At 38.2% G+C, this 23,256-nt stretch overlaps 2 protein-coding genes across 3 annotated transcripts in view; both read right to left on the bottom strand.

The window, feature by feature from the left end:
* Positions 1–23,256, bottom strand: part of LOC107090620 (histone H2A-like) — a 665,777-nt gene that overhangs the window by 214,580 nt on the left and 427,941 nt on the right. The gene's annotated exons all lie outside the window — the stretch shown is intronic.
* The window catches only part of trhde (thyrotropin-releasing hormone degrading enzyme), a 249,933-nt gene that overhangs the window by 52,572 nt on the left and 174,105 nt on the right, over positions 1–23,256 (bottom strand). The window contains exons 9-10 of the mRNA XM_015384105.1: positions 13,655–13,720; positions 13,085–13,263 (exon numbers count right to left, since the gene is read on the bottom strand). Of these exons, the coding sequence (XP_015239591.1) occupies positions 13,085–13,263; positions 13,655–13,720 (245 nt within the window). The remainder of the gene's footprint in view (positions 1–13,084; positions 13,264–13,654; positions 13,721–23,256) is intronic.

Consider the following 23,256-nt stretch of genomic DNA (forward strand, 5'->3'; position numbering starts at 1 on the left):
GCCTTGACGCGCGTCAACCATTGACTTTGCATGTAAACTCGCTGCTTCTGTTGCGCCAGCTGCCCCCGGTGTGAACGCAGCATTAGAGTGGGCAGATGCACCTGCCTCTCTCCTAAGCCCCCTCAATCCTCACACACTGCAAAAAGGGTCCATCTAACCAAACCTAACAATCTTTGATCAAGCCAATAAGTATTTTATTTTTTAAAATCTTTTTTTGAAATTGATAAACTAAGCAAGAGTAGATTCTTTTGGATTATTAATCTTTAGGTAAAAAGTTGGTGAGACTTGTATCATGATTTCAAGAAGTCTTACCAAGTTCTTCTCATAACACCAAAGAGAAAACGTTTCATTGTAGATATTTCACTTGATTTCATTTTCTGATCTCCGCATGAGTTCTTCAACTAAAACATGACATAAACCAACGTTTCTTCATGTTTTTCCACCAGTTCCTACTTCGTGCAGCAGCCCAACTTCAAACAGCGCGTCTATTGTATCCCAGAACTAATGGCACCATTAAAATGGCTGTTAACATTAAATTCTTCTCACTTCCACTAAAAGCCAGTTTTATAATTAAATTCATTTTGATCAGACTCAGTTAGATTTTAATTAGAAAGGACGTTAATTAGAGGTTAAATACAATCAGCTTGACTCCCTTACATCGGTTTCACAGATGTGTGTTTATATTTTCAGTGTGAGAGTAATGTACCCAACGAAAAACGTCTTTTCCTATAACAGCTGTTTGTCGCTGCAGGCGGTGGAGGATCGATACGGCTGCCAGGCTGCCAAATATTCAATCCTCTATTCATATTTGAACAACTGACAAGAAGGGATTCACACGCAGTCAGCTGCATGGACAACTGAATACATTTATTAATATTTATGAGCGCACACGTCCTTAGAGTTTATAGTTTATTCATCAAAGGCATAAAGCAACTGGATATATAGGAAGCAAAGAAGCAGGAAACCATTAATGCATATTTCTTCACTTAAAACACTACAGATGGCTGTTCTCTACCCAGCCCCTGCTGCTCCTCATCCCCGGATAAAACACACATTGACCTCGTTTATACATTTGCTTTTATGTGTATTAGTAAGACAAATCAAAGCAAAAGAGGCAAAAAAATAACTTTTTTTCTGGTTGTTGTTAGTTTTAATGTTGCTGATTTTGACATTAGTACATTTTCCATTAGAAGCAGACGATTTAACCATTGATTAAAGGAAGGAAGTATCCACTCCAAACGAGGTTAATGTGCCAACGTGATGACCTTTCTGACAGAACTATTAGTTAATCACATTTTTTAAAGTTATAGTAGCCATATCCAGCACTGGTTTCTTCCAGGTCTGTAAAATTAAGAAAACAGAATTGTCTCACAACTAGATGTAGGCCTCAGTATTAAAAAATTAAAAAACAAAAATGAAGTCACTCATTTAAGACGAGAGGTCACGATTTGACAGCAAAAAAACAAAACACACTGGGTAGAAAGTGCCTAGGGATAGCGCCGAGACTTGAACCACAGATTACCCAAAGAACCTAAATTCATCGCTTCATGTTTACCAAGAAAGACAACAGATTTAATTAAATTGAATTGAAGGAACATATTTTGAGGACTAATGGAGCTAAAAGTCAATATTTTGGAAACAGTGTGTCACATTAAATTTACAAAACAAAGAAAATAACACCAGTCAAATATGGTGGTGGTGGTGTAATGATCTGGGCCTACTCTCAGGACCTGGACGACTCTTTTAACTGGTGGAAAGTCCTAAAAGTGACTTAGTGAGCTTTAGCCGAAGGGCTAAAGGGTTACACATCCTTTTCACACTTTTGGGTTCCCAGCTAAGGTAAAGAAAAAAAGCATATCGATAAAAAAAAAAAAACATATTAATGGATATCAATAATTATCTAAAAGATTCTAGACAGTTAATTCTCTGGTTCCGTTCTCTGTCTATGCAGTGAATTGAGAGGCTGAGTTAGGGCTCGGATGTGCAACTTGACCAGAGGTCTGACGTTATGACGTAGTAACATACAAACTGCAGCTCATTTTGCACTGATTCCCTACACTAATGGTACAAATAAGGGAGCCCTGAGTTAGAAAAAAACTTGTGATCCAGAACTTCGTATCGTGGATCAAGAGTGGCGAGCAGCTGTTTGAAGCCAGGTTTTTCAATTGCAGACAACGGCAGCATATCCATCAATAAGAAGCATGTTACTGCGTAAATAATGTCCTCATGCCGCTTGGATGCTTTATCAAAAAGAAGGAAGCCCAGTTTAGCTTGGTTTGCCAGCTTTGTTTGAGCAGAAGTTCCTGAAGATTCCTCTGATGACAAGGAACCGCGCCCGGGCCAACACAGCTCGTTCTCCATTGGATGAGAGCTGCTTAGATGATAAAACAAGTTGGTTATGTTACCAGACTTTGTCTGAAACCATTCTTCAGTGGATGGCCACCTGCATAATAGGCTACAATAAAAAGGAAGGAAAACTGTGTTTCTATATCAAACTTTTATCAACTCTTTTTTTTTGGCGCCACACATCTATTGATCTATATATATTGTTATTGAATTATCGTCCAACCCTAAGTCTACCTACTGGTTCATGGAGCTCAGCTTCAAACCTATTTGGGCAGGGCAAATAATATAGAGCCATTCCTGACCCCTAACATTTTTGTCAATTTAAAACCTCTATTCTGTAATCACAATGTTCTCTTCCCTGTCTGACACCTTTAGCATCTGAGCCATTAATGCTTATATCAGGTTTGAGCAACCAGGCAGGTGAGCCTATCTGAATTAATTTTTTTCTTTTACCAAAAAACTCATTTAAACCCGCGAACAATCTGCTTTTATTGGCAGTTGGAACAGCACACTGACCCTTGTCTACCCGGCTCTGATCGGCATAATGTAGGAAAACCAGAGCAGGGTTGACCGACTAAATTCAAGATACCTTTGAGCGCAACGTACGGACACCACACCAGCCACATCTTACATTCGATAAACATGCCGCAGCTCTAGTCAGAGGGATTAAGAGAGATAAAAGAGTGAACGATGAAGCACACTGACTACGCTGTGGATTCCTTAAATGTTGCTCTCCATTGTTTACTTTCCTGATTTCTGTTACACTCGATACATCATCAATGCGAACCAAAGCGTGATGGTGTCATCAGACACTCAGACGCGGGGGGAAAGATCAGCTCCCAGCGAGGGGTTAGACCCATTTTTTATTGCCAGTGTTAGGGAGCCAAATGTTTAAATGATTAAAATGTTTAAAAAAACCTGTGTTAACCTGGTATTTTCAATAGGAAAGAGGCTTTTGTCTGTGTAGATCACACATTTCTCACAAGTTTGACAATAGAAACGATGGAAACTATTGAAAATCACCATAGAAAGTCCAACCAAAGGGGACCTAATGTCCAGATAATAAAAAAACACATTTCTTGTTTTTATCTTTTTTGTAGAAGCAACTGAAAACAGAGATGATGCACATCAGAGGCTTTTGAAGCATCTATAATGTTAAGATGAATACAGGCTGATGGCCAGCCTGCTTAGATCCTGGCTCTCTTTGAATCTTTAAGCATAAAAGACATTTTGGTAAATCCATAATTTTGATTATGTATCTTAAGGCAGATTTAAACAAATGAACCCTCCAGCAGAAATCCAACTTTGTTTTAGCCTGAAAAAAGCCTCAGTTTTCCCTTCAAAGTTACATCTGCTTGGTGATTAAAGAGGAGGAAGCTGTCTAGGAAGCAAAAAGGGATTATAAATATGACTGAATATGAAACTAACTGGATTATGCTAATCGTCTGAAATGTTTATCTTGAGAGAATGTTTCCACAAAGCAGACAATATTTTACAAATATTCAAAGAAAAACTCCATCCAGTCATAAAAGCATTTAAGACCAGCATATATTACCTTAGTAATATGATTACTACTGGTTTTATGTTTTAATTGGTGGTTCTGGAGGTACTTTATCCCAGCAGTAATCAGTAGATGATATGCTCTTTCATTTTTAAACAATAAAAATAAACTTCTTTAAATAAAGGAAACAGCAGAACTGCTTTTAGAGTATTTTTTATTAATAAACACATATTGCCTCCTGTACTCTTATCTTCTCTCTTTTTATAAATAAAACATGTTGGTCTACAGCAGTTATTTGAAACACTTCAGGAATTTATTTGACTTTACTTAATCAGATTTACATTTTATTGTTGTGAGGATCTAAAATGACCTTGTCCACAGCATCATGATTTTCAGAAACATATATCAGATCGTTATTTCTACTTGTGTTTAAATTACTCCAGCCTGTTCATTTAAAACATCTAAAAAACAGAAAATGTTACAAATTCTTTTTTTATTTTATTTTTTTTATCAAAAACTAAAGAAAACTGTATCAAACAACCGCCAGGTGATTATTGTGCAGATTACTATTTTTTTACAGTCTAGCTCTTTCTGAGTAAAAAACTGACATCAAAGTTCCTAGAAGATTTGCAAATCGACAATTGAGACCACTACAAACTATTATGCTAATTTTTTAAGACATATATTGTATTATTGTTTTTATTTACCTTAATCGGATTTAATAATCTTGAAGATTGTGAAGGTTTTTAGCTCTTTTAGATACGGTGGCCCAGAGGTGTCAACACTAATACAAAAGCCGCAACACAAATACAAGAGACGCAACACAATTACTGTACAAAAGCCGCAAGACAATTACAAAAGCTGCAACACAAATACAAAAGCCGCAACACAAATACAAGAGCAGCAACACAAATACAAGAGCCGCAACACAAATACAAGAGCCGCAACACAAATACAAGAGCCGCAACACAAATACAAGAGCCGCAATGACTTTTTAAGGATCTGCAGGAAGGAAGGGGTAAGTTTTTTACATAAATTAACTTACGTAGTTACTGATCTATTATTATATATTATATTATATATTATTATATATTATAATCTACTATCCTCCTTCTTCATTGGCTTTTCTGCTGCGTCAGCTTCTTCTTCTACTGTCATGTATAACGACCAACTGTTACGTCACTTCCGTTGTAGTTTCAGATTTCCGTTGCGGCTATTTCTGTTGCGTTACTTCCGTTGTAGTTTCAGATTTCTGTTGCGGCCATTGCCGTTGTGGCTTTTGTAATTGTGTTGCGGCTCTTGTAATTGTGTTGCGGCTCTTGTANAAATCTTTTTTTGAAATTGATAAACTAAGCAAGAGTAGATTCTTTTGGATTATTAATCTTTAGGTAAAAAGTTGGTGAGACTTGTATCATGATTTCAAGAAGTCTTACCAAGTTCTTCTCATAACACCAAAGAGAAAACGTTTCATTGTAGATATTTCACTTGATTTCATTTTCTGATCTCCGCATGAGTTCTTCAACTAAAACATGACATAAACCAACGTTTCTTCATGTTTTTCCACCAGTTCCTACTTCGTGCAGCAGCCCAACTTCAAACAGCGCGTCTATTGTATCCCAGAACTAATGGCACCATTAAAATGGCTGTTAACATTAAATTCTTCTCACTTCCACTAAAAGCCAGTTTTATAATTAAATTCATTTTGATCAGACTCAGTTAGATTTTAATTAGAAAGGACGTTAATTAGAGGTTAAATACAATCAGCTTGACTCCCTTACATCGGTTTCACAGATGTGTGTTTATATTTTCAGTGTGAGAGTAATGTACCCAACGAAAAACGTCTTTTCCTATAACAGCTGTTTGTCGCTGCAGGCGGTGGAGGATCGATACGGCTGCCAGGCTGCCAAATATTCAATCCTCTATTCATATTTGAACAACTGACAAGAAGGGATTCACACGCAGTCAGCTGCATGGACAACTGAATACATTTATTAATATTTATGAGCGCACACGTCCTTAGAGTTTATAGTTTATTCATCAAAGGCATAAAGCAACTGGATATATAGGAAGCAAAGAAGCAGGAAACCATTAATGCATATTTCTTCACTTAAAACACTACAGATGGCTGTTCTCTACCCAGCCCCTGCTGCTCCTCATCCCCGGATAAAACACACATTGACCTCGTTTATACATTTGCTTTTATGTGTATTAGTAAGACAAATCAAAGCAAAAGAGGCAAAAAAATAACTTTTTTTCTGGTTGTTGTTAGTTTTAATGTTGCTGATTTTGACATTAGTACATTTTCCATTAGAAGCAGACGATTTAACCATTGATTAAAGGAAGGAAGTATCCACTCCAAACGAGGTTAATGTGCCAACGTGATGACCTTTCTGACAGAACTATTAGTTAATCACATTTTTTAAAGTTATAGTAGCCATATCCAGCACTGGTTTCTTCCAGGTCTGTAAAATTAAGAAAACAGAATTGTCTCACAACTAGATGTAGGCCTCAGTATTAAAAAATTAAAAAACAAAAATGAAGTCACTCATTTAAGACGAGAGGTCACGATTTGACAGCAAAAAAACAAAACACACTGGGTAGAAAGTGCCTAGGGATAGCGCCGAGACTTGAACCACAGATTACCCAAAGAACCTAAATTCATCGCTTCATGTTTACCAAGAAAGACAACAGATTTAATTAAATTGAATTGAAGGAACATATTTTGAGGACTAATGGAGCTAAAAGTCAATATTTTGGAAACAGTGTGTCACATTAAATTTACAAAACAAAGAAAATAACACCAGTCAAATATGGTGGTGGTGGTGTAATGATCTGGGCCTACTCTCAGGACCTGGACGACTCTTTTAACTGGTGGAAAGTCCTAAAAGTGACTTAGTGAGCTTTAGCCGAAGGGCTAAAGGGTTACACATCCTTTTCACACTTTTGGGTTCCCAGCTAAGGTAAAGAAAAAAAGCATATCGATAAAAAAAAAAAAACATATTAATGGATATCAATAATTATCTAAAAGATTCTAGACAGTTAATTCTCTGGTTCCGTTCTCTGTCTATGCAGTGAATTGAGAGGCTGAGTTAGGGCTCGGATGTGCAACTTGACCAGAGGTCTGACGTTATGACGTAGTAACATACAAACTGCAGCTCATTTTGCACTGATTCCCTACACTAATGGTACAAATAAGGGAGCCCTGAGTTAGAAAAAAACTTGTGATCCAGAACTTCGTATCGTGGATCAAGAGTGGCGAGCAGCTGTTTGAAGCCAGGTTTTTCAATTGCAGACAACGGCAGCATATCCATCAATAAGAAGCATGTTACTGCGTAAATAATGTCCTCATGCCGCTTGGATGCTTTATCAAAAAGAAGGAAGCCCAGTTTAGCTTGGTTTGCCAGCTTTGTTTGAGCAGAAGTTCCTGAAGATTCCTCTGATGACAAGGAACCGCGCCCGGGCCAACACAGCTCGTTCTCCATTGGATGAGAGCTGCTTAGATGATAAAACAAGTTGGTTATGTTACCAGACTTTGTCTGAAACCATTCTTCAGCGGATGGCGACCTACTGTACATAATAGGCTACAATAAAAAGGAAGGAAAACTGTGTTTCTATATCAAACTTTTATCAACTCTTTTTTTTTGGCGCCACACATCTATTGATCTATATATATTGTTATTGAATTATCGTCCAACCCTAAGTCTACCTACTGGTTCATGGAGCTCAGCTTCAAACCTATTTGGGCAGGGCAAATAATATAGAGCCATTCCTGACCCCTAACATTTTTGTCAATTTAAAACCTCTATTCTGTAATCACAATGTTCTCTTCCCTGTCTGACACCTTTAGCATCTGAGCCATTAATGCTTATATCAGGTTTGAGCAACCAGGCAGGTGAGCCTATCTGAATTAATTTTTTTCTTTTACCAAAAAACTCATTTAAACCCGCGAACAATCTGCTTTTATTGGCAGTTGGAACAGCACACTGACCCTTGTCTACCCGGCTCTGATCGGCATAATGTATGAAAACCAGAGCAGGGTTGACCGACTAAATTCAAGATACCTTTGAGCGCAAAGTACGGACGTCAACACACCACACCAGCCACATCTTACATTCGATAAACATGCCGCAGCTCTAGTCAGAGGGATTAAGAGAGATAAAAGAGTGAACAATGATGCACACTGACTATGCCGTGGCTTCCTTAAATGTTGCTCTCCATTGTTTACTTTCCTGATTTCTGTTACACTCGATACATCATCAATGTGAACCAAAGCGTGATGGTGTCATCAGACACTCAGACGCGGGGGGAAAGATCAGCTCCCAGCGAGGGGTTAGACCCATTTTTTATTGCCAGTGTTAGGGAGCCAAATGTTTAAATGATTAAAATGTTTAAAAAAACCTGTGTTAACCTGGTATTTTCAATAGGAAAGAGGCTTTTGTCTGTGTAGATCACACATTTCTCACAAGTTTGACAATAGAAACGATGGAAACTATTGAAAATCACCATAGAAAGTCCAACCAAAGGGGACCTAATGTCCAGATAATAAAAAAACACATTTCTTGTTTTTATCTTTTTTGTAGAAGCAACTGAAAACAGAGATGATGCACATCAGAGGCTTTTGAAGCATCTATAATGTTAAGATGAATACAGGCTGATGGCCAGCCTGCTTAGATCCTGGCTCTCTTTGAATCTTTAAGCATAAAAGACATTTTGGTAAATCCATAATTTTGATTATGTATCTTAAGGCAGATTTAAACAAATGAACCCTCCAGCAGAAATCCAACTTTGTTTTAGCCTGAAAAAAGCCTCAGTTTTCCCTTCAAAGTTACATCTGCTTGGTGATTAAAGAGGAGGAAGCTGTCTAGGAAGCAAAAAGGGATTATAAATATGACTGAATATGAAACTAACTGGATTATGCTAATCGTCTGAAATGTTTATCTTGAGAGAATGTTTCCACAAAGCAGACAATATTTTACAAATATTCAAAGAAAAACTCCATCCAGTCATAAAAGCATTTAAGACCAGCATATATTACCTTAGTAATATGATTACTACTGGTTTTATGTTTTAATTGGTGGTTCTGGAGGTACTTTATCCCAGCAGTAATCAGTAGATGATATGCTCTTTCATTTTTAAACAATAAAAATAAACTTCTTTAAATAAAGGAAACAGCAGAACTGCTTTTAGAGTATTTTTTATTAATAAACACATATTGCCTCCTGTACTCTTATCTTCTCTCTTTTTATAAATAAAACATGTTGGTCTACAGCAGTTATTTGAAACACTTCAGGAATTTATTTGACTTTACTTAATCAGATTTACATTTTATTGTTGTGAGGATCTAAAATGACCTTGTCCACAGCATCATGATTTTCAGAAACATATATCAGATCGTTATTTCTACTTGTGTTTAAATTACTCCAGCCTGTTCATTTAAAACATCTAAAAAACAGAAAATGTTACAAATTCTTTTTTTATTTTATTTTTTTTATCAAAAACTAAAGAAAACTGTATCAAACAACCGCCAGGTGATTATTGTGCAGATTACTATTTTTTTACAGTCTAGCTCTTTCTGAGTAAAAAACTGACATCAAAGTTCCTAGAAGATTTGCAAATCGACAATTGAGACCACTACAAACTATTATGCTAATTTTTTAAGACATATATTGTATTATTGTTTTTATTTACCTTAATCGGATTTAATAATCTTGAAGATTGTGAAGGTTTTTAGCTCTTTTAGATACGGTGGCCCAGAGGTGTCAACACTAATACAAAAGCCGCAACACAAATACAAGAGACGCAACACAATTACTGTACAAAAGCCGCAAGACAATTACAAAAGCTGCAACACAAATACAAAAGCCGCAACACAAATACAAGAGCAGCAACACAAATACAAGAGCCGCAACACAAATACAAGAGCCGCAACACAAATACAAGAGCCGCAACACAAATACAAGAGCCGCAATGACTTTTTAAGGATCTGCAGGAAGGAAGGGGTAAGTTTTTTACATAAATTAACTTACGTAGTTACTGATCTATTATTATATATTATATTATATATTATTATATATTATAATCTACTATCCTCCTTCTTCATTGGCTTTTCTGCTGCGTCAGCTTCTTCTTCTACTGTCATGTATAACGACCAACTGTTACGTCACTTCCGTTGTAGTTTCAGATTTCCGTTGCGGCTATTTCTGTTGCGTTACTTCCGTTGTAGTTTCAGATTTCTGTTGCGGCCATTGCCGTTGTGGCTTTTGTAATTGTGTTGCGGCTCTTGTAATTGTGTTGCGGCTCTTGTATTTGTGTTGCGGCTCTTGTAATTGTGTTGCGGCTCTTGTAATTGTGTTGCGGCTCTTGTAATTGTGTTGTGGCTCTTGTAATTGTGTTGCGGCTTTTGTATTAGTGGTGACACCTCTGGGCCACCGTATTTAGACCTTCAGGTAACACAGATTTGTGCCTTCAAACTCATATAACAGTAAGCTTAGTAAGGCTTGAAAATTTCAGTTTAGGAAAGTGAACATGAATTTAAAAAATGAAACTGTAAAAAAAAGATGGATGTAATACCAAAAAATTAACATTTTGCATTCTTTTCTTCTATTTTTGACTTTTTTTTTTTACTGCGGGCCCCTCGGCTGGGAGCTGGGCTTACATGATATCAGGCGTGTAGAGATAAATGGCAAACTATTCCCAGCGGCTGCAGTCAGGAACCTTTTCGGTATTATAATTTCTCCAAAAAGATGTGTTGTATGCTGACATAAACGGAGCATTTTGTCCAAGCACTTAACTTATCAGCCATTATTTCACATTCAGAATTATCTAAACGGAAAAGACTGGAATCTAAACTTTTTTTTTTTTGTACTTATTTAGTTTCAGCCAGAATTTTTTCTGTAAATAATATTTTTATCTTCAAGTAAAGAAGTTTTTGTCTGACAAATCACAGTAAGCAGTGCAATTCTCCAATGAAACATCAAAAAGGCCAGTTCACAGGGAAAGCATCAAATGAAGGCAGAATGAAGCCTTTTGATCTTTGATGATCCAAATATACAATGTTAGCATTGATGCTAACTGACCGGTCCACATTCTCACTGGTTAAACTGCATGATTACCTCCAACTTTCTGATAATTAGGGGATTTGAATCTAACTTCATATTTTCAGCCCTTTTTCTGCAGCAACTTTAAAAGCAGCTTTGATGAATAAACTTAAAAACAAGTAGAGCGAATGAACAGCATATGACCTGGTTCTGAGCTTGTACACCGAGATGGGGCTTTGACTTGGACATGTAATCATCAGGAACAAATATGTGAACTGTAAAGAATGCTGTAATTTAAGGCCTGGAAAAGAAAAGATAACGGCCTGTTTGACCGTTTCTAAAGCTTTGGACAGATCTAACAAAAGTGGCTCTTCATAAGCTGCTCTTCGTCTTTCTTCTTAGCATAAACAGTTTCAGTATTTATTGTTCTATAAACCTGGTAACTGCAGCTGAATGCTTAATCTACCTCCAGAGAAAAAAAGGAGCTTCAACAACTGGATCTGATTTAGGCAGTTTTTAGTACGATCAATAAAGGAAACATTTTCTTTTGGTGTGTTTCTGAACGCAGCTCAACTGACCCGGTCTTCTGGTGCTGGGTTTTAAAAGCACAGCAACAGTTTGTTTTCCAAAGGGTGAGGAAAACCTTGAGATCACCGAGGGAGTCTGAGCGAAGCTCTGAGAGACTCAAAGAAAGCAAATAGCGAAAAATCAGCAGCGCCTTAAAGAGACGACTTCGATTCAGCAGCTGACAGAACCTCAGGAGCAGCCCGAGTCGCACACTAAGAACCTCGATGAAAGCGGAGGAAACTTCCAGAGAGAAGCTGAACGGGACGAAGCGACTGTAAATGTCAGCTGCCGTACAGGAAGAAAAAAAGGATAGAAGATGTGAAGTATTGATGGGGGAGAAAGTGGGTCGATAAAATGCAGAAGAGAATAAACTCTGAAGATTGTCAAGGATTTGAATAAAACATCAGGGGAATAAAATATGAATGACACATAAATGATGGAGAGGTAGTAAAGGAGGTGAGGAAATGTTGAAAAAACAGGAAAAATGCTGCATGATCGGAAATGAACAAATTTAGAGCCTAATGCATCATGTAACATGAAGTTTTGAAGTTATCCTTTCAGTGAGTTTTCCAAACTCAGGTGAGTCTTTAAAACGCAATGTCATCCAAACTCTGACAAACGAGGACATTTACCAAACCTTTCCTGCAGGTTTTTTAGCAGGTTTTATTGTTTTGAATATTAAATACTAAAATATTCTTATTAAATGGATAAATTGCATCAGAATGGATGACACAATGTGGAGGGTTAATAAAGCAAATAAGTCAAAAACTTTTAGATGAAGCAACAAGCTGCAGCTAACAAACAGATTGATAGGAACTGATCTCATAATCATGCACCAACTTCACTGGCTGAAATCAGGCTCTTAATTTTACGTTAAAACCTGCTGGTGCTGCAGCCTGCAGCTCACATAGTGTCTTCCTTTTAGAATTTATTATATAAGAGCTGCCAGTAAAGCTTGAGTCTCAAACCACATGTTTAAGTCAAGTCTTTATTTTTGCAATCTTAGTGGGATTTAATTCAGGAGACTCAATTTGCAGTGGCCTCATTGATGATGGCAAACGTTTGCATAAAAAAACAGCGATATTAACTGTGACGGTCATTAGTGGTAATTCCTTTTTCTTCAAAAGTGTTAGGTAGTAAATATTTGTTCAGAGGCTAAAATAGCAGTAACAGCAAAGTTTATTAGGTGTTTCTTTAGACACAAGCTCTGACCCTTAGATAGGAAAAGGCTGCCTGACTGGGCAGAAGGACTAAGATAGAGACGGAGAAAGGTTGGATAACGATGAAAGAGGTCTAAACCATGATTACTCCTCAACATATCTCACTCATCTACAAGATTACAACAGCCTAAAAAAAAGGGTTTTTAAACCAATTGACCAAAATTTTTGTCAAAAGTGAATAAAATATGTAGAAACCATTAAAATATGAGTCACTGATTGAAGCAAACACCCTCTTCTTCACCTAGATCGCCAGTTAAACATTGGGTTTTATCTATTCTTTTCTAGAAAAGTAATCTATGTGATTGTAAGTCACCTATTATGATAAAAACATACATAAAAAGTTCCAAATAAATATCTCCATTAACCTTTAAGCTCTTTAGACTTAACCTATTTGCCCATTTCTCGTTTCTGACCTGTTGTTTTTTCTGACTTCCTCTCCATACAGGAAGTGCTCCTGGGTGATAGTGATGTAATGGGTTGGCAGTTGCTCGGATTGGTTCTTGCTGATGGTAACGACAGGGTAGCCCATCTGTAGAGTCCATCTGTCCATCATCTCTCCGATGTCGATGTCCTGACCTTCTGAATGCATGGCCTTTAAACAACGACAAAGGAGACAGCAAACGTGGAAATTTGCAAAGTTATCCAGACAAAGATGAGCAACCTTCAGGTTAATTTGATCGCTAATTGGTTGCTTGGAAATCTTGGGGTAAAAATAAACTTATCAGAAGGGATAGAAATTAAAAACTTCATGTTTGAAGGCCAAATTAGAAATCAAGAAGCTCCAGTTACCACGGCAACAATCTTTCTCCATCTCATCAAATCAGTCTTAACGAGCATCTCTCCGGCCTTCATTAGAATTAATTAAGGGCTTCATTGAGTCAGACTGTTCTCCATTCCTGCAGAGGACAGCGCTAAGCCCTGCCTTAAAGCCTTTAGGCCAAATGCAAGCAAGTCGGTTCAAAACCAGACAGAGTAAGACGTACCTTAGTTAGCTTGTTCCACAGGTCATCTCTCGCTGCGTTGCCATACATGTGACTCAGTAGATAATCCTGAAGGAAATATGAAAGAAATCAGGATAATTTTTTTTACACCTGAGCTGAAAATCAAAAGTGGACATTAAGTTTGAGCCCAGGAGTCACATGACCTATAGACTTTGTGTTGATACTGGAAATGGTCAGTCAGAAAACTTAGCTGCTAGCACATAAAAACTGTCTGTGACAATACATGCTAGTGTAAGGGTAAGAACAAGTCCAAAACAGGTCGGAAATATTAAGGAGGTTGACAGGACTTTTTTGTGTTGGTGGGTAACTTTACAGCATAAACCCCAAAAATCACTTTGTATCCTCCAAGCTCCCTTCCTAGGAACTATCCTATTTAACCTACCTAAGTTACCACAACTATGCAGACGACACACAGCTTTACATCACCATGTCACCAGGTGACAATGAACCCATTCCAGCTCTGGGTAAATACAGACAAGAAATCAACACATCGATCTGTCAAAATTTTCTTGAGCTAAATCATAGTAAATCTCAAGTACAAGTTTTTGGACCACAGAAAGTGTGATTAAAAGTTAGCGCCCAGCTTCAGTTAATCCAGCTACAACTTCAGGCTCTAAATCTGGATGTAGTGATGGACTCAGGAATAAAGTAGTCCTTCTATCACCTAAAGAACATCTCCTGGATTAAAGGACTAATGTCTCAGGAGGACCTTGAAAAACTACCTCCTGCTTCGTTCATCTTCAGTAGCTTTGATCCCTGCAGTGGCGTCTTTAGCTGATCCAGAATGCTGCTGCCTGCATCCTAACTACAACTAAGAAAGTGGAGAGCATCAACCCATTTCTAAAGTCCTTCCACTGACTCCCAGTTTCTCAGAGAATCAATTCTTAGTCTTTAAAATCAATTAATGGCTTAGCTCCAAAATACATTACAGACTGGCTGACAGTGGATCGACAGCCAGACCGCTGAGGTCCTTTGCAACAAATCTATTCTGCATAACCAGAGCCAGAACCAAACAAGGTGGAGAAGCCTTTAGAAATTTTAAAATCAGTTGCTTTAAATGGAGATAAAAAAACACCTTTGCTTAGAGTGGCATCTAAAGATTACTAGAAACGTTTCCAGTCCAACCTTGATTCCATTTTTTTAACCATAAGATTTTTTAAATTCTGTTTTCAATTAGTTTATCTTTATTTTTAAGCAATCATCCTATTTTGATGTTCCAGTTTCATTCTTTGTATTACATCTATAGAAATACAATGTACTTTCCTTTTTGTTTTCATGTACAGCACTTCAAATTGTCCTGTCACTAAGATGTGCTTTATTTATAAACTTTCCTTGTCTATTGCAAATGATGATTTTATGGAGTTTAAGGAAAATATGGGATGTTAAGTTTTAACCAGATTAAACTGTTAACATCAGACAACAAAGCATGCTAATACTGTTTAAGATTTATAGAATGTTTTTTGGGTTTGAAATAAACTCAAAGATTAGAAAACTGTTTTATTGATTATACCAAGCTATTTAATTAATTAATGGTCTAATGGGACATTTGATTGTCAAGGATAACTTTGTTTAGGATATCATTAGAGTAATTTATTTATTGGTTTTGATAGCTGCAGACAGGGGAGCTGTTATTTCTATCTGCTAGGTAGATCAGACCAAGACAGTTTTAGCTCATGACCCCTGATAATCTAAAGTAGGAAGTACAGAGACAAATTATTTTATTATTACAGCCCCCAAAGAAACTAAATGTCCTTGGAGGCATCCTAGTTTACTGCTTCCTCATCTATTTTTTTGTTTTTCCAGATGATCAAAGTTAGCTCTTGCCAGGCTGTCACTGCTGCTGCTGTATTTCAAGACATCTTCATGCAGCTGACGGCCCCTGAACACGTCTCTGTGATGGAGCTGTGAGCGAGTCAGAGCAACAGGCAGCAGAGCTCATTTATTATGACTTCCCTGTTTGAGGAAATCCGCAGCAGCATCAAAGTTATCTGCTTTGTTCACCGTGTGCAAACTCTTCCACTGAGCTGCAGAGTTTCAGCGTCTCCTCTCAAACAACGAGCTGCCAGTTTTAATCATCGCCGATTCAATGCTTGGATTAGTAGAACACACCGAAACAAGAAACGTCTCATCTCTGCTGCATCAAACCAGACTGTGAATAAAGCAGTTATTGAATGAGATCTGCTTCTTCAGTTATAAGTTGGGACATAGACAATCATAGTGTAAATAGCACCTACTACAGGCATATGACCAAATTTGAGCAACGCAAATGAAGCAGTGGCAGGTTTTGGCTTTAAACAGAACAGCGACACTGATCATTACCCACTTTGAAGGTAAGCATTTAGTTTATACTTTTACTGTGAACCATTAGGACTGTAGTTAGTACTGTAGCTACTGTGCGGTTAAGATCCTGAGTAGAAAATGATTGACTACCTACAAGGCAAGTCAGCTTTTAAGGGCCAGTCGTAGCCATATGTGGCATGTTGCACAGGGTGGCGCACCAGCCTGAGCAAGTGCTATCAGTCTTAAAAGTTGACTCAGAAGTTACTGTTCTGTTCTTTGAAAAATAAAAAAACCATAGCCGTCACACCATTAACCACAGGAAATGGAGAGAAAAAAGAGAAAGAACACTCGATGCCATAGATGATAAATGTTTGAAGTACTGAGAAAACAAACAAAATACTACATGTTATGATGTCATTTGCCTAGACTTACGATCCCCTGATTGAAGAGTCATATAAATCACAGAAACAGGGGAACTGCTGTATTAATAAAGCACCTTTCAGTTTGTCCACAATAAAAGTTGGGCTGACATTTTAACAATACAAAACTCAGAGGTGGATGACGAGGTGCAGCAATGTGAATGGGCGCATTGGGACGCACATTCTCCCATGTTATATAACTGAGGCTATATGATAGATGTGACTATGTTCAAATCATAGATACAATGCCTGATACCTCATTCTAAACACTGCGTTCCCACTACTTTAAAATAGGACATGCAACAATTAAAGGGCTCGCAAGATTAAGTCTCTCCTTTTAGAGGACCCAGATATCCCACAGTAACAGACAGATTTAAAAAAACAAGTTCTCTTGCAAATAAACAAAGAACGGTGCCAGCTATCTTGAAATTAAACACAAAAGACTGCTGTTATGTGTTTTTTAAAAGCTGCAATCATCTCTTTGTATGGGCCAGCACAACCATTCTTTATAATTTGGATCTTTCAGCTTTAGTCTTTTTCCGCAAAATATTTCCTGGAAGAACCATTGACCAGTCCATTCACTGGTTTTCTATCATCTTTAGTTCTTGGCAGCACTTTGGCCATTTGAAAACTTTACATTACTCTCATGAGCTAACCCTATGTAGATTTTTCTCTAAGCTAAATGCTGAAGTGTATTTGGAACAATCTGTGACCTCCAGATGAAGTCTACCTCCATCGATAGAAAGGTAATCCCAGGGCCGGATGCTGCTGGCGCCATGGTCAGACATGTTTAATGTGTCTGCAACTTTATGTTCAATTCTCCAGATCCTTCATAATATCTTTAGCCAATAGCTGCAAATTTGGAAATGGCTATCAGGAGAGATTTTAGAGTAATTAGAGTATAGAGCTTGTAATCCTGAAGTTCTAAGTTCAAGCCCCACTCCCACAGACTGCTACTCTGGTTCTTTGATTCAAAACCCTTAACCCCATACTGCTTCCCGGGTACCCCACAATGGCAGCTCACTGCTCCCCAAGGGGATGGGTTAAATGCAGAGGTAAATTTCTCCATTGTGAGATCAATAAAGTTCAATTAGTTATTAGTATTTTATGTGATATTTTAGATCACAGGACCCATAATCTCTGATTTTAAGTATCTTTCGAAAAATCTACATGTAAACATACCTTAATCAAAACGTTAGGATGTACTCGGCAGAGTGAAGGGTGAGCTCAGGTGTGGTGGACATCAAAACATTTCTGTCAAGATCTTGGTGCTGATTTGTGGTCTGATTATTTATTTCTTTCACCTGCCTAGCTCCGGCCACTTCTCATTACCGTTCATCTGATCCACCTACTTCTGCCTCTATTCAACCAACCTTCAACCAGTCATCGTGTCCGATTACTTGGGCCTTTGGTCAGAGTTCTTAAACATTCCTTATTATTTACTGATTACCTGATCTTGACCCGTTCTACCTCTGGACTATTGAGCCTCCCTGTCCACATTCTGATCTATTTGTCTAACTTGTCTTAGGACTCCTGCTGGATTTTTGCCTGTCTGTATACCGAACTTGGAACCGTTTGCCGACAATACCCTGGAACTCCCTTCAGTACCTCTTTGGGTCTCTGATCTCCTGGAACACCAACTTTTTCTTCTTCCTCTGAATTACCCTGATGTCCTTCGTCTGCTTGTTTCTGATCTCCTGCCTGTCCTCCGACCTCCGGGGCTTGAGTGTCTAGGACTCTCTGGGTGGAGTCCGCTGCGTCTTGTCTGCTGCCGACAGGCTGGATCCAACCTCATCCTCTGAACTTTAAGAACTTTAAGACCAGGTTAATGACTCACACCTTCATTATTATCCTCATCCAGATAGACATGGTCACTATCATGTTAGCACACATGATGTACTGTTGTTAGCAGATCTGTCTTAAGTTAACATTTTGTTAAACCTAGCTGTCTTTCTGCCCCAAATACTGGGTCCTTTTGTTCTCAGCCTGACAATTTCAGATGATAGGTGTTAACTCAAGACTGAGTGTTTAAAGGCGAAGAATATTAATTAAGGCTGCTCCCCTGGTTTTATGCACATTTTATATATAAATAAATAATGCAATATAATCCCTTGGGGATAAAAACAGAGTAATTTCAATGCTGTTATCTAAAAAAGAGAAAATGTCTTCAGAATTGTTCCAGATCTTTTTACAAAAAGCAGAAGGTTGTGTGGTGTGGACTCCAACATGGAAGAAGGTCTCTGTGAATGTATTCCTTCATTCCTGGGACCCAGTATGTTCGTGTTGTACAGTGAAAAGCTTTTAGATAGAAGACATGTCAGAACTGAAGAGCTGAGTTTTTAATCTTGGTGACACGGTGAGCCTCGCTGTGTTGAGGGCTTGGAAGGAGTTTTTAAGAGCTTTTGGGATCAATTCCGGTGAGTTTTCCAAGCTGATGAACAAGCTGAAAACTCAAAGGCTCCCAGAGAGAGACACTCAAAGCTCCAAGGAGGACAGAGACAGAGACAGAGAGGTTTGGATGAGTTTGTAATCCCACAAACAAAAAGGCAGGAAATAGGGTGGGATAACTAGGAACACAGGCAGATCCTCAGCTCCTCTGGGTCCTCTAGGCTCTCACGGTGTGTGCAGGGCCTGATGACATGATAACAGCTCGCAGTGTGTTAGTGAGTTTGACTCCATCACCTTTACTGACAGGAACAGATGTACAGAACGCAGCGCACTCACCGCCGGTCCAACACCAACAGATCTAAAGGCAAACAAGCAGCCGGTGATAAATATGGGCTGTAGGAATCTCATTAGAAGAAATCTGTCGGCAGCGAATGTGAGAATAAAGGTGGCAGATTTATGGAGGAGCGGTTACAGCTTCACAGTCTGTTAATGAGGTCTTGTTTTCTTTTTCAGAGATCTCTGTCAACACAGCAAACACTTCAGCTGCCACTTCATTCCTGCCTTCAGACATCCTCTCTGTTGGCTGGTATTTCCATCAAGTCCAGACAGTATCGATAGGTGCTAATGAAGAATTCATCCTACATTCACATCACGCTTAAATTCCCAACGTTACATGCTTCTGATCACATTTCTGATGAAGAACTGTTCCCCTCCAGACATAATAAGTCAAACTATTGATGCCTCATCTTTGCAGGACTCAGCATCTCCAGCTGTTAATTAAAGCCAAACATTTTAGCTCTTTACAGCATTTTTTCTTTTGGTTTATATCAATTCAAACTTTTGGAAATAGCTCCATAAAGAAATGTCCAACTGTGAATTAAAAAAGTTGTTATCTAATGATTCATGAATTGATCTTAAGCCCACAAATAGACGGGCATCTGAAGATGATCCACACACATAGCAGCAAGCCCACCATCTTCAATACTGTGTTGTGACTTGAAGCAGAGTAAGGATTGAATCCCCTATATTGGCGCAGAATAATTTCAACCTTGCAATCAACGCTAAATACGAATCAGAGTCTGATTCGATAGAAAATCTTGTCCGACGAGGTTGTGGCATTTAGCGCTTTTTGAAAGTCAATGGGGATGATCACACAGACACGATTTTCTGCAGGAGAACTGCGATGGACCCCAAGTCTATTTTAGTCGTGCTACGCAACAATTCAGCGCCTATTTCATTGGTCTGATAGGAAGAGAGACACAAGTAGAAAGTAAAACACATCTGCTTTCGGAGAAAATACCGAATAAAATCTGTCAATAGCTGGAAAAACTGTCAAATCTGGACAGCGGCAGCGTTTTTCTTTCCATTAGACTTAGATCTCATTATGTTTTTAATATAGGCCTATAAAAAGTCTATTTGTTCTGGTTTGAGATGTTGCACAGACTCGTTAACAGGGCTTTGCTTAATATGTAGCTATGCTGGTTATATGTGTATATATATATATATATATTTCTTTATAACTTTTCACAATCTGTCAAAGTTGAATTTGGGAAATTGTTTTGATTTGTGTGGCACGGAGACAGAGGAGAGACAAATCTACACAGATCTGCTCACCCTGCCTAGTCAGAGCCTCTTATATGAAATCAGTGTGACATGAAAAAAATTGTATCAGAGATTAAAAAGTCATGCGCAACCGATGTGTCCAGGCCTTATTGGTTAATCAGCTTTCATCTACAGTAAAACCAAGTTGGTTTGAATATCCCTTTTCCCTCAGTAGTTCAAATTATCACTGGGAAAGTCCATTCCTCTATGATAGTTTGATCTGACACATGAAACGTCTTTTAAAAAGTTTTATATATATATATAAAAAAAATAGTTATTCCATAAATTGGCTTTATTGGCTAAAATTAGCCTCAGCATTGTTAAAGGCTGTTGCTCTGTGGTGCCTCACTAACCAAACCCTACACTAAAAAGCCTCTGTTTTGTCTGTTTTTATTGTGTCATTACATTTAAGTAACCTTTTCTACACACGGAGGCTTTGCGTGGTTCTGCTTAAGAATCAGCAGCTGTTTCACCTGACCTGTTTTCCCGAAAGTTCTGGGTCACCTAAATTCCTGCCAGGAAATCAGGACACAGCGTTTATTCTTTCCCTCCGTTTGTGTAGATGAACAAAGCATGTTTTTGGGTCTATTTAGAGTAAATATGTCACCATCTTTATGGCACATAAAGTTATTTTTTTACTGAGCTTTTCTCTGATCAAGGACCAATTTTAATGGAGAACAAAAAAAAAACTGTTGAAAATTTTGATTTGCTGTTTCTGCCAGCCTCATTTTTTCTTTTTATTTTTATTTGGACAAGGTTTATCCTTAAAGAATACTGAATCTTAATGAATATATGAGTCTCTAATTATCACTGCAGCAACTGTTATTATTTGGCTGTTTATCTGTTTGAAAATCAAACATTAGGAAACTTTGAACTTGTCCCAAAGTTAAGAAACAAAAAACATCAGCAGGGGATACCTCATTTTACTGAATGTTTACTTCTGCAGCCTCTTTTCAGACACTTTTAAGGTTTTGTTGATGATTTATCTGAATATCTCATTTTTTCAGGGATTTATCTACAATGAAGCGTTGGGATATTCCTTTGAAAGGTGGTATAAATCATCAATCATTCAGAGGGCATTAAATCAAACTGTGGCGCTTCCTGTGTTTGGATTCTGATCCTTCTGTAAGCTGTAGATCTGTTGTTAGTCAGTGGGGCAAAAGAAGGGAACCCTTGGTCCGTTAAGGAATACTGAAATGAGAGATAACTGAATCTAGGCACAAATTTTGAGGATGAATGAGAAAATAGTCTGAGGTTCTGCCACCTGGAGAAAAATATTTTTTTTGTCCTTTCTTCAACTTATTCATCTCCCCAAAGGAAGCTAGAATGGTAGAACTTCTTTCTTTCTTCTTTCTTTGTTTCTGTTCATTTCTAACAGATCACTTTCCCTCCTTCTATCTCTATCCTTTTATGAATGTTTTTTTTGTTTTTTTGCCAGACAGTGCCTCATTTTGACCTACTTTACAGTTACATTCTCTAGCACAAAAACCTGGTTATATTTTCTTCATGTTTCAGAGTTTAATAGATGTTTTAGAATCACGAGTCAATGCCTTGCTTAAAGTCATAGGGAAGCGGCTGTTCGAGTGAGTGAATAAAGTGAATGTGATTGGTCGTTTATCAAGGAGGTGGGATTGTTGTGGCGGAAGGTTTGCAAGCACATTTGGTTGTGGCCGGTTTGGTTCGGAAGCATCTTGCTAACCAGTTAGCAACTTAGTGCTAGTAGGTTCCTAATGGGAAATTCCATTGGGACCAAGTAGCACTAAATTGGTGACTTAGAAACGACACTGTCAAGGAACGCTATGGACAGAGGAAACATGCAAGAGGAGGAGAGTTTAGTGTCGGAGGTCATGGATGAGTCTCCTCCGTCATACATTTTTTATTTAGAGGAGGAAAGCAGGGGCGAAGATGTTGTGGAAGAGGACGCCAGGGCGGCAGAAGCTTGGTTTGGTGTAGAAGGCTTCCAGCCGTACATGTTTGAGCCCTTGCCTCGCAACGCTGCCAGTTCTGTTAGCTCTACGCCTGCTGAAGACACAGACGTCCATCCCCATGAACACTGGGACGGAACTCAATGGGAAAGGAAAGGATTCTTATTTGTTACTTCAACTGTTGCATATATTAGCTGCGACATATAAATCAAGATGCTATGACCGAAAAAATACGATTAACAGGTGACCGTTTATATATGATTGGCCGAATTTAGGTTTTCCGGCTGACGTATAACTAATGGCCTGCATACGATAACGGAAAAAACCCCACAGATTTTAAGACATTTTTTATTTTTAGAAATTTTCAAAATTTTGGGACAATATCATCTGATAAAGAGTAAATTTATACACGTTTAAGCCAAAATGATTTGACATTTAAATACGATTTCCATATGACTTTAAGCTGAGTTTCTCCTGGACAAAATTTTTTCAAGAGCTATGATTACCTTCCTGGGCTATTCCTTAAACTGCCATCCTTTCTGCTGCCAGAATTTGGGCCAATTCAGAACATTGGGGTAGAAATCAATAGCCTGGGTGCCATTCCGAACTTAGTCCCGCCCACAAGGTTTGAGGTCGGGAAGTTCGGTCTGGCATTGCTCCATAGTAGCGCGAGTATTATCGCCCACTCTTTGGCGATCCAATCAAATTGTCAGGGCGGGCTTTATACGATGATGGACAGATGATCAACAGTAACATAATCAACCATGTGACCAAAGCGCGCTTGGGTGACAACAACAATGGCTGCCGCTGGAGAGTTGAGGTGAGTAGATTCTGCTATTAGGTCTGTTCTAGAAGATATCGACAGCAAATTAATTTTAAAAGAGGAACAGAGAAACGCGATCAGGGCTCATCTTCTTATTATAGGCGTGCAACTGCACGCTTTGATTTTTGTGGACAACAACTATGCCTC

Source organism: Cyprinodon variegatus, unplaced genomic scaffold, assembly GCF_000732505.1.
Source record: "Cyprinodon variegatus isolate N-32 unplaced genomic scaffold, C_variegatus-1.0 Scaffold303, whole genome shotgun sequence".
In the NCBI taxonomy this organism is placed as follows: domain Eukaryota; kingdom Metazoa; phylum Chordata; class Actinopteri; order Cyprinodontiformes; family Cyprinodontidae; genus Cyprinodon; species Cyprinodon variegatus.